This window comes from Phocoena sinus, chromosome 20 (assembly GCF_008692025.1).
Source record: "Phocoena sinus isolate mPhoSin1 chromosome 20, mPhoSin1.pri, whole genome shotgun sequence".
Taxonomy (NCBI): domain Eukaryota; kingdom Metazoa; phylum Chordata; class Mammalia; order Artiodactyla; family Phocoenidae; genus Phocoena; species Phocoena sinus.
Window position 1 is genome coordinate 29,123,031 of NC_045782.1, and position 12,224 is coordinate 29,135,254.

Genomic DNA, 12,224 nt, shown 5'->3' on the forward strand with positions numbered 1-12,224 from the left:
TAATCTAATTTAATCACAAAACAAATATGGCAATTTTAATACTTTGAGGAAAAACAATGTTTCTACCAAACCAAAACCAAAGGTAAGAACCAGTGATACAATATTAGTACTCAAATAGTATTAAAGAAACACCTTTGTAGCAATTCCCTCACATGCTGCGGGGCAACTTAAGCCCATGCGCCACAACTACTGAGCCTGCACTCTAGAGCCCGCAAGCCACAACTACTGAAGCCCGCGCGCCTAGAGCCCGTGCTCCGCAACAAGAGAAACCACTGCAGTGAGAAGCCCACGCACAGCAACAAAGAGTAGCCCCCGCTCGCTGCAACTAGAGAAAGCCCGCACGCAGCAAACAAGACCCAACACAGCCATAAATAAATAAATAAATAAAATTTTAAAAACAAGAATTAATTTCTCTCCTTCATTAAATGGAAGAATCACAAGCTTGAGACATTATTCAAACCTGAGTCTTATTCCTAGCTCTGGCACTTACTATGTGACACCAGACATGTGACTGATCTCAAGTTTCCTCATATGCAACAAGAGAATCAGCATTCCTACTCTGCAAAGCTGTTTAAGGGAAATCCTCAACAAAAACCTAGCAAAGCAAATTCAAAAAGAGTATACACCTTGACCAAGCGGGATTTATTCCCGGGATAAAGGACAGCTCAACCTACAAAAATCATTCGATATAATACATCAATCACATTAAGAAAATGAAGGAAAAACCCACATGATCATCTCAATGGATACAGAAAAGGCATCTGACAAAATCTAATATCCTTTCGTAATAAAAACACTCAGGCTTCCCTGGTGGCGCAGTGGTTGAGAGTCCGCCTGCCGATGCAGGGGGCATGGGTTTGTGCCCCGGTGCGGGAAGGTCCCACATGACGTGGAGCGGCTGGGCCCGTGAGCCATGGCCGCTGAGCCTGCGCGCCCGGAGCCTGTGCTCCGCAACGGGAGAGGCCATATCAGTGAGAGGCCCGCGTACCGCAAAAAAAAAAAAAAAAAAAAAAAAAACACTCAAGTGGGCTTCCCTGGTGGCGCAGTGGTTGACAGTCCGCCTGCCGATGCAGGGGACACGGGTTCGTGCCCCAGTCTGGGAAGATCCCACATGCCGCGGAGCGGCTGGGCCCGTGAGCCATGGCTGCTGAACCTGCGCGTCTGGAGCCTGTGCTCCACAACGGTAGAGGCCACAACAGTGAGAGGCCCGAGTACCGCAAAAAAAACAAAAACAAACAAACAAAGAAACAGGAAAAGAAGGGAACTTCCTCAACTTGATAAAAGCCCATACATAAAAAACCCACAGCAAACATCATACTCAATGGTGAAAGACTGGAAACTTGTCACAAAGTTAGAGGACTCATATTTCCTGATTTCAAAGTTTACTACGAAGTTACAGTAAATTAAAAGTTTGGTACTGGCATAAGGACAATGAAATAGAATAGAGAGCCCAGAAATAAACAGAAAGGGACAAATATTCTATGATTCCATTTATACAACGTAGTCAAATTCATAAAGAAGGAACAGTGGTTACCAGGGGTTGGGGGAGGGTAATGGACCAAAGTGATAAAAGTACACAACCTTGTCTTTTTCCTGATCTTAAGGGGGAAGTATGTACTACTACATACCTATGAGAATGGCTAAAATTCAAGACTGAACATACCAATACCAAGTGTTGGCATTAACATGGAAGAATGGGAACTCTCATACACTGCTGTTGAGAATGTAAAATGATACTATTATTTTAGAAAACAGTTTGACAATTTGTTAAGCAGTTAAACATACACCTACGATATGATATAGCCATTCCACTCCTATTTACCCAAGAGAAATGAAAGCTTAAGTCCACTGAAAGACTTGTATACAAACATTCATAGCAGTTTTCTTTGTAAATGCCCAAAACTAGAAGCAACCTGTATGTCCATCAGCAAGTGAATGGATAAACAAATTACGGCATATGCATACAACGGAATGCTACTATGCAGCAATAAAAAGAAATACTATTTTTTAAATTTTATTTAATTTATTTTTTTATATAGCAGGTTCTTATTAGTTATCTATTTTATACATATTGGTATATGTACGTCGATCCCAATCTCCCAATTTATCCCATCACCACCACCACCTCCCCCTGCCACTTTCCCCCCTTGGCGTCCATACATTTGTTCTCTACGTCTGTGTCTCTATTTCTGCCCTGCAAACCGGTTCATCTGTACCATTTTAAAAAGGAATACTATTGATACAACAACATAGATGAATCTCAAAATAATTTTGCTGAGTGAAAAAAGCCAGACCCTTAAGAGTACATACTATAAGATTCCATTTGTATAAAATTCTAGAAAATGCAAACTTATCTATAGTGATAGAAAGCAGATCACTGGTTGCTTGAGAACAAGATAAGAGGAGGTAGGGACTACCAAGAGGCACAAAGAAACTTCTGGGGATTAGAGATATGTTCATTATCTTGACTGTAGGGAGGGTCTTTCAAGTGTATACATTTGTCAAAACTTATCAAACTGTGTACTTTAAATATGTGCAGTTTATTGTATGTCAAATATACCTAATTTTAAAAGGCTGAAAAATTAAGAACAAAGTCAATAATTATTGGCAAATTGCTACCAATGTTAAAAATCAAGAGGGGGTAAGAAAAAACTGGATGAGAAAGATGTGGCAAAATAATGGGAAAAAATACAAAACAGGAACAGGTATTGAGAGAAAATCAGCTGAGTACAGCTAGATAAATGAAGACCTGGCCTGAAAACAGAGCCAATGTTCCTGCTTTTGGGTATGCCTGTGGAGGCATCAGGGAGTAGTGGGTAGAGTGCTGGCCTGGGGATAAGTTTAGTCTGGTCTGTCACCAACTACTATGTGACTTTGGACAAGTCTATTCATGCGTCTGGGCCTTAGTTTGTTAAAATGACACAAGTATCTGGACTGCCAAAGATAGTTCAATTTCTGTGGACAAATGAACAGAGATGAGATGGAAGAGAAGGGAAAGCATTCAAATAAACAATATTACAATATGATTGTGTGGAGTGCTCAGCATCTCAAGGACTTTGCTCCTGTAATTACCCCTCCTCTCTCCAGCATCAATTATTCTCGACTGGTTCAGTCCCAGGAAGGTATAAACCTTCTCCTAAAAGATGACTCTCAACATCCCCCTTCAACCCATTACCTTGGTTCTCCCCTTTACAACAAGATTCTGTGACAGTTTTTATACTTGCTGTCTCATTCTCCTCCCACTCTCTGACATCAAGTTTTTGCCCCCACTGTTCCACTGAAACTACTTATCGGGGTCACCAATAACCTACATATTCTCAAATCCAAGGGATTTCCCTGGTGGTCCAGTAGTTAAGACACTGCACTTCCTGGTCGGGGAACTAAGATCCCACGTGCTATGCAGTGCAGCCAAAAAAAAAAAAAGAAAAAAAAAATCAGATCCAATGGTCAAATCCCAGGCTAGAACCATATGACACAGCTAAACTACTCTTCTTTTTTTTAGTTTTTTATTTTATTTATTTATTTTTGGCTGTGTTGGGTCTTCGTTGCTGTGTGTGGGCTTTCTCTAGCTGCAGCAAGCGGAGGCTACTCTTCGTTGTGGTACACGAGCTTCTCATTGTGGCAGCTTCTCTTGTTGAGGACTCTAGGCATGCAAGCTTCAGTAGTTGTGGCACGCAGGCTCAGTAGTTGTGGCTCGCGGGCTCTAGAGCGCAGGCTCAGTAGTTGTGGCACACAGGCTTAGTTGCTCCACGGCATGTGGGATCTTCCTGGGCCAGGGATCAAACCCGTGTCCCCTGCATAGGCAGGCAGATTCTTAACCACTATGCCACCAGGGAAGCCCTAAACCACTCCTTTTTGAAACGTTTTTCAGTTGAATTCTGTGATGCCTCACTACTCCTGGCTCCTTCTTATTATCCTGCTGAATCCTTCTCCTAACATCTAAACACTGAGTGACCCAGAGTTCAGACCTAAAAATCTCTTCCCGCAGGAGGTAATCTGGTGGTCTCATCTAGTCCCCTGGCTTTAAATACTATCTATATGCTAATTATTCAATCTCTCTAACGTCCCCTTCCTCAAATCCAGGTTCATTCCCCTTCCTCAAATCCAGGTTCATATTTCCAACTGTCAACCTCTCCAATTAGATGTATAATAAACATCTCAAACTTTACATATTAAAACAAAAAAAATTTATACATTAAAAGGGTGAATTTTATGTTATGTGAATTATATCTAATTTTTTTAAGATTTTAAAAACTACAAGTATTGTAATAAAGTGAACTAGTCCAAAATTTTGAACTGGAGTATCACAGAGTCACAAATTGGTTTTTTGTTTCTTTTTTTTTTTTTAAGAAAGAACTATATTTAATCATACCACGGGCTTCCCTGGTGGCACAGTGGTTAAGAATCAGCCTGCCACTGCAGGGGACATGGGTTTGAGCCCTGGTCCAGGAAGATCCAAGATGCTGCGGAGCACCTAAACCCATGTGCCACAACTACTGAGCCCGCAAGCCACTACTGAAGCCCTCGTGCCTAGAGCCCGTGCTCCGCAACAAGAGAAGTCACCGCAATGAGAAGGCAGCGCGCCGCAACAAAGAGTAGCCCCCAATCACCACAACTAAAGAAAGCCCATGTGCAGCAACGAAGACCCAACGCAGCCAATAATAAATTAATTAATAATAAAAAATCATATTGCTCTCACTAGCAAAAACAATGGTTTTCTGTAGTTACTAAGTAAAATGTAATTTAAAAGTAAAAAAAAAAAAAAAAAAACACTTTTACATCTATAACCTACCCAAATCTGTTCTTCCCTTAGTTTTTTCTACTTCAGAATGGGAAACCATTAATTCACCCAGATGCTGTAAAAAACTTTCCTCACATCCCATCTGTGTGAAAATCCATTGATTCTACCTTCAAAACATACCCAGAATTGCCCTATTTTTCACCACCTTCACTGTTACCATTCTGGTCTAAACTACCATTCATCTTTCACTAATAAAGCACATCCTAACTGCTCTCTTCACTCTCTCCCCATCTGCCTACAGTCCACTTTCCACACAGTAGCCAGAGTGATAGCTTTCAAAACATTAATTACTTCAAATCACTCAAAAGCTTTCAATGGCTAGCAGCACACTTAAAATAAAATCCAAGGTCTTGACCAAGGCCTCAAGCTATATCTTCAAACTCATTTCCTTTCCCTCTCTCCCTCTGTCCACTTTGCTCTGAACACACTGCTTCTTTGGTATTTCTCAACACAATAAACATATTTCTTTCTCACGGCGTTTGCCCCTTTTGATTTCTGTGCCTGGGACTTTCTTTCCCTACATACTCCCATCACTCTCATCCTGGTCTCTGCTCAAATACCATCTACTCAGAGAGACCTTCCCAGATTACTCTATCTAAAATAGCTACCAACCTGCCAGTTACCTCTCAAAGTCCCTACTCTATACCCTCAACCAGTTTCATTTTTCTTTATGCTATGAAGAATATCTAACATATAGCCATTTACTTTTTTGCCTATATCCCAACTAGAAAACAAGTCAATTCCTTAAGAAGTCAGTGCCTAACTCCAAGTCCACAATTAATATTTGTTCAATGAATGAACAAATGAGTGGTGAATTTAGGAACCAGAACAACTCTGAAAAAGGAAGGTTAGAACCATATTATTCAGATGGTCTGAATATAAGGCTAATGTTCTTGGACTTTATCCTTCAGGCAATAAATCTCTGAGGCTTCTGGGAGGGAAAAAGAATGACATTACTGGAAAATATCAATATGGCAGCAGGATACAAAATGGACGAGAGAAGAAAAGACTCAAGACAGAGAGATCAGTTAGATAGTAACTATAATTATCTAAGCATTAGGTAATAGATGTCTGTATTTCTCTATTAGGATGGTAATAATAAGAGTGGAAAGGTAGGACAGATATAAATGACACTAGGAGATAACTGACAGGACAAAAATTATTGGTGTCAGAGGTTTCAAGTTTGATTAGTAGAAAAGAACAAACAAAAAAAATTCAAAAAGAGTCAATTTGAGAAAATAATAGGAAGAATTTGATCTAGAGCAAAGTTCAAGATGCTGGAAGGACAATCAGAAAAGACATTTATAGGTCAATGCTGAAGGAGTAGATTTAGGAGCTATGCACACAGATGATGGTTAAACCTGCAACAATAAATCAAATTTCTCAAAGTAGATAAAAATTTCCCAGAAACTTCAAAATAGAGAATGTCAGCGCAATATTTAAGGAATAAATACTTGTAAGGAACAGGAGGAGGAAGAGGAAAAGTGAAGAAATGAAGAATCAATGAGTGGACTTCCCTGGCAGTCCAGTGCTTAAGACTTCGCCTTCCAATGCAGGGGGTGTGGGTTTGATCCCTGGTCCAGGAGTTAAGATTCCACATGCCTCAGGGCCAAAAAACCAAAACACATAAAACAGAAGCAATATTGTAACAAATTCAATAAAGACTTTAAAAATGGTCCACGTAAAAATAAAAAAAAAAACAACGAAAAAAAGAATCAGTGACATATAAGGTAATAACCAGAGATCATATGTATGCTGAACCTTCATCAAAAGAGCTGAGTCCAGATCTACTCTACCAATAAATTAACTACAGTGATAGAGGCCAATTACTTAATTTCTCTAGCTTCATTCAGCTTTACCATTTATAAAACATAATGATATGTATGAGTTGCTATTTTTACAACAGAATAATACAACACCTTACAAATGGAGAGTACATTTTAGTTTTTTTTGTTTGTTTGTTTGTTTTGCGGCATGCGGGCCTCTCACTGTTGTGGCCTCTCCCGCTGCAGAGCACAGGCTCCAGACGCACAGGCTCAGCAGCCATGGCTCGGCGGCCATGGCTCAGTGGCCATGGCTCATGGGCCCAGCCGCTCCGCGGCATGTGGGATCCCCCCGGACCGGGACACGAACCTGCGTCTTCTGCATCGGCAGGCGGCCTCCCAACCACTGCGCCACCAGGGAAGCCCTAGTTTTTTTTTTAAACAAGTGTCCACCATCAGCTTTTTTCTTTTGTTGTGGACCTTTTTTTTTTTTTTTAATTTTTATTTTTGGCTGCGTTGGGTCTTCGTTGCTGCACACGTGCCCCCCCCCAGTTGCAGGGGGTAGGGGCCACTCTTCGCTACGGTGCGCGGGCTTCTCACTGCAGTGGCCTCTCCCGTTGCAGAACACGGGCTCCAAGCGTGCAGGCTTCAGTAGTTGTGGCTCGCGGGCTCTAGAGCACAGGCTCAGTATCTGTGGCGCAAGGGCTTCATTGCTCCATGGCATGTGGGATCATCCCGGACCAGGGCTCGAACCCGTGTCACCTGCACTGGCAGGCGGATTCCTAACCACTGCGCCACCAGGGAAGTCCCGATGTGGGCCACTTTTAAAGTCTTTATTGAATTTGTTACAATATTACTTCTGTTTTATGTTTTGGTTTTTTGGTGGAGAGGCATGTGGGATCTTAGCTCCCCAACCAGGGATCGAACCTCCCACCCCCTGCATTGGAAGGTGAAGTCTTAACTACATTTTAGTTTCTAAATTACCTTTTAGCTTATCTCATTTAACGCCACAACCATCCTGTGAGACAGATCTTGTTATCCACATTCTATTGTTTGAGAAAACAACGCTAAGATCAAGTCTCTCAGTTTATGAGTAGGAGAACCAGCATGGTATGTTACTTAGGCCCTCTGTAGATGTGTAGTGTCAAAGAACACAGACTCTTGACCCAGGCTTCCTGGGTTCAAATCCAGCTCCATCATTTGCTAAATGTGTGACTGGAAGCAAATGATTTAAGTGTTTCAGATATTACTCTTGACAAAGGGATATTTATCTTCCTCAGGCAAGAATAAGGAACCACAGAGAAATTTTGAGATGATGAGCGTGTTAGATGACTTTGACTTTCTCAGTAAAGGAAATAATCTACTAAGAGTCGTGTGGGCCAGGCAGTTTTCAACTATGGCCTGCAGATGTGTGACTGAATCCCCACACACAATCAAAATAAGCTCTTCTGCTTTACATCTTAAGCTTCCTAATAATTTTGTTTCTGGGGTTCACCTACATTCAATTTTTAAAGCCATTGGATTATATTCATATTTAAGGTCTCTTTTAGCTATAAGATTATATGATTTTATTATGTGCCTTTTAACCCATTACTAGCTTTTTCTCTATCTTACCCATCAAACAAGTATAAACTCTCCCTCCTGAGTCTCATAGCACTTTGTGAGTGCCTCTTGAGGACACTGCACATTCTTCAATATAAACACAAAGACCATTCTCTCAATTAGATTTAAGCTCCTGCAGGGCAGGCACTTCCATCACTCAACCCCAAACACAACGCAGGTAAGCACTTAGTATGTACTTGTTAAATGCACAGTGATTTAATAATGTAAATATACTAAAATTACACTGGGCTTTGGTTTCCAGACACTTCATGGCAATTATGACTTGATGATTATTCATCTCCATAGTACTAAACAATATACATTGATGGTCTCCCTATTAAGAAACAATCATTTAAGACATTTTTAAAAGGACATAAAATGTAAAATTAAAACAAGATAAAGAAAATGGTTTTTACAATACACCCTATATATACTAAATGTATGTAAAAAGAGATACAACTTACCCTGATACAGCTGAAACAACAAAGCTTGGAGCAATGAGGACACAGGCGTGCATCCCGCAATTTCTCCATACAAATGAAACATCGGAAAACATCAGCAATGCTCTGAAAATAATAAAAGATATAAGGTTCACCAGATTACGCTACTGAATCATGAGTAAAAGGCATGCTTGCAATAATTCACCTGACAATTACATTTATTTTGGGTTGATAACATCCCAGTTTTAACTATATTCCATATCAGGACTTGGTTAGTCAAGGTCCAGGGTACCTCAGAACATCTCCTGGGAAAAAAAATGCTTCCTTTTTTCTAAGCTTCACAGTGGTTCTAGTCTAAGAAAAGAATTTGGAATGCAAACATAGACATGCACAAATATTTTCATGGAAACATCAATTATAATGGCAAGAATCTGGCTATAGCCCAAACGTCAAAATACTAAGTTACAGGAGTTAACGTAGACTATGATAATCACAGAAATATTTTTGAATTGTTTAATGATCAAAAAAAACCCTTATGATGTGTAACAGTAAGGAAAAAAAAGGCAAACTATGACTGTATGAACACTATGAACTTGTGACTTTTTCTTCAATTTCCCCAAGGGGGATGCACTGCTTTTATAATTTAAGTATAAAAAGATACATTAATGGCAGCATACTTTGATCAAGAGAGAAACAATGTAATTCAGAATCCAGAAATCTGAATTTCTGCTCTGAATTTCTGCCATGCTGCTGCAACCAACTAGCTACTTATTTGAGCCCGAAATTCTGTCCGTATGGAGAATTTTGGTGGTAGCTCTATGAAGGCTTTGGGAAGAAAAATAATACGTAAACAGAAGAAGCAGTATTATCTTTGCCAGCCATGAATCCATGAATCCATTTAGGAAGTATCTGACAAGAAAACAGATATAATTAAATGTAGGTTATTATATATTTTAAGTTTATTTTTACAGTACTCACATTTATTTTTACTCCATTCCAGAGGAATTAAACTCTTCTAAAACCAAGGTAAGGTTACAAAACTTTTATAATACTTTTACATGAGGAATTAAGGAGAAAATTACTCACGAGTCTAACCATGACTCTGCAGGACCAGAAAGAATCTGTGAGATGCAGACGTTGGGGGATGGGGGGTACGGCGGGGGACAATACGACCATTGGATGAACTAGTTTCAAGTGGAGTGCCCAGGTAATATAGCTGTTCCTTATCAAGGATTTAGTATTTTAGTAATTGCAAGGTTCAAGTCTTGACAATTATTATTATTATACAATTATGTCCAATAAGCAATCTTTTTTAAGTTCCTAGCATTAACGTAAATACCCCAAACGTTTGAAATCATCGTTTACAAGAGTCATATATAAAAAGAATAGGTTGCTCTGGAAAACTACAGTCAAACAGGATAGTAAAATTATATCCTCAATCAGTCTAGGAAGGGCAGATGTCTACAAAATGTACCGCTGGGAGGGAATGATTATCCATTCGGAGGGAGATTTGGATCCGCGCAAAAACTCGTAAGAACTCATGGCGAGTCGCAGCGCACGTCCGTCTAAAGAATCTGCAGTTCTGCTCTGCACAGGCTGTAGTTTGCAGAAACCCTGTGGGGATGAGTACCCGTGCCAAGACATCCTGAAAACGCCAGGATACGCACCACCTGACTGCGGGTCAGAGCACAGGGCAGCCGGAGGGCTGCAGAACGAGCACGGCGTCCTCTGCACTGGGCCAGCCCCCTCCACAAAGGCAGCGGCGGGGTGGGGGTACTAGGGCAAGGCGCCCTACGAGAGGGTGGACTAGGGCAAAGCGCCTCGAATAAAGAACGCTCAGCGGGTGGCGAGGGAGACTAAGCACCACCTTCCTCAAGCCCCCTCACCTCCACGCTCTGTTCATCCATTGCCTCCGGCTCTCGGCGGGGCGCTCGGCGACCCGCGGAGTCCGTGGTCTGACCTGTTAGGCGCCGGCCTGAGGTCACCAAGTCAAATCGCCGCGGAGAACAGCCGGGCGCCTACATCAGAGGTCTCCGACCACCGCCCCACCTGCGTGCCCCATCGCTTCGGGCTCGGCGCCAACTACCCACACTTCGCCATTTTTATCCGCGCGCCAGCCCTAGGGCGCAGTGGGAGGGTGAGCGGTAGCCACAAGCTTCTTTCCTCCCGGCTGAGCGGCCCGCCAGCGACCGAGCAGGAGCCTTGCCCACGTGACGCGGGCGCGCGCCTATCAAACCGCAGCTGAAGCCCGGCGGCGCTGGTCTTCCGCGACTCAGTTGCCGCTGGGAATTCGCAAACACCAACGGTAACCAGGGTAGCGGAAGGTGTGGTGTGAGAAAAGGCGCGGCCCGCGTGCACGCATGCGCACAGGCCGCAGCGCTAAGGGAGCGGACCAGCGGCGGGCGCCTAGTTCCCGCGGTGCAGGGGAGCACACGAGATTTGGCCGCTGGCTGCTGCAGGGTTGCGTGCCTTCGGCCCGTGTTAGCGCAGGCGGAGGAGGGCGCGGCGCTTGACCGCGCCCCGTCTCCCTCAGGGGAGGGGCGGCGCTCTACCCTTCTCAAACTTTCGCGCGCCAAAGGCTGGAGCCACCTGGAGGGTTTGTGGGAAATGCAGACTCCGGAGCCACACCCCTAGGTATTCGGACTCCGTGATTCTAGGGTGGGGCTCCACGAAGTCGTTTTCAACAAATTCTGTCGGTGATTTGGCTGCAGGTGGCTTGTGGCCCGCACCTTGAGAAACTGTGGTACAGAGGATTCGTGGCTAGTGCTTCTTTCTCGGGGAGCAAGCCCAGATTCTCAGGTTTTTAAGACTTCCGCCCCACGTACGGAAGCAAAGCTCCAGATTGTGAAGCCTAGAGCGGTAATTTCAGAGTCGGGAGTGGGAGGACGGGACCACGGACGGTGTAGACGTCAGACCCACACCCAACCACACTCGCCCTGCATTGCTTGGGGCTCGAGGTGAGCTATCGCCATGAGACTGTGGAAAGTGCAAGAGTATCAGCTGTATTCAGCTTTCCCATATTGGCGTCTGCTTTCTACAGTTTTGTAGCGTAAGAAATGTTTAAAGATTGCAGAAATTTAAGGTGTGAGGCAAAGGATGTACATCAAATTCTTGAGTTTAATTTTTCCTTTCCAGTTTATTGCAAACAACTGTTACACTTAACCGAAAGTGAATGCACCTGAAGAGAATCAACAATTATCTAGGAAGAATTTCTTAACTATCAAAGCATTTGGACTTTCTTATAAGTAGTGGGCATAACAATTTTTTTTAACTACATGAGCCATGTACAAAGATATAATTTAGGAATAATTGTGCCTGAAAAAATTCTTTCAGCAAAAATTATTTATGGTCTTGGAACTACATAGAGGTGACAGTTGCACATCTTTTATACTAAAATGCCCTCAGTTGTACATTTTAATAATGGCAAGTGGTTAATTTTATGGTATGTGAATTTTACCCCAATTTAAAAAGTTACTTGTGAAACACGGTACTATACTACTTGGGACTCAAAGGGTAATGAGAAGTGGTCTTTGCAACCCAGCATAGCAGAAAGCAAATAGGTAAAATTACAATGTATGATAAATATTAAAATAGGTTCTTGTACTAATAGATATATTT

General features: G+C 42.3%; 1 protein-coding gene across 6 annotated transcripts in view; it reads right to left on the reverse strand.

Annotated features, from left to right (window-relative positions):
- The window catches only part of TRIM37 (tripartite motif containing 37), a 148,495-nt gene that overhangs the window by 106,133 nt on the left and 30,138 nt on the right, over nucleotides 1-12,224 (reverse strand). For 2 of the 6 annotated variants that reach the window (XM_032616232.1, XM_032616236.1), the window contains exons 1-2: nucleotides 10,493-10,870; nucleotides 8,631-8,732 (exon numbers count right to left, since the gene is read on the reverse strand). In XM_032616232.1, coding sequence (XP_032472123.1) covers nucleotides 8,631-8,732; nucleotides 10,493-10,513 — 123 coding nt within the window. In that variant the 5' untranslated portion in view covers nucleotides 10,514-10,870. Of the gene's footprint in view, nucleotides 1-8,630; nucleotides 8,733-10,492; nucleotides 10,928-12,224 lie in introns of those variants that run through there. The other 4 variants (XM_032616234.1, XM_032616235.1, XM_032616237.1 and 1 more) reach the window with 4 other exon arrangements.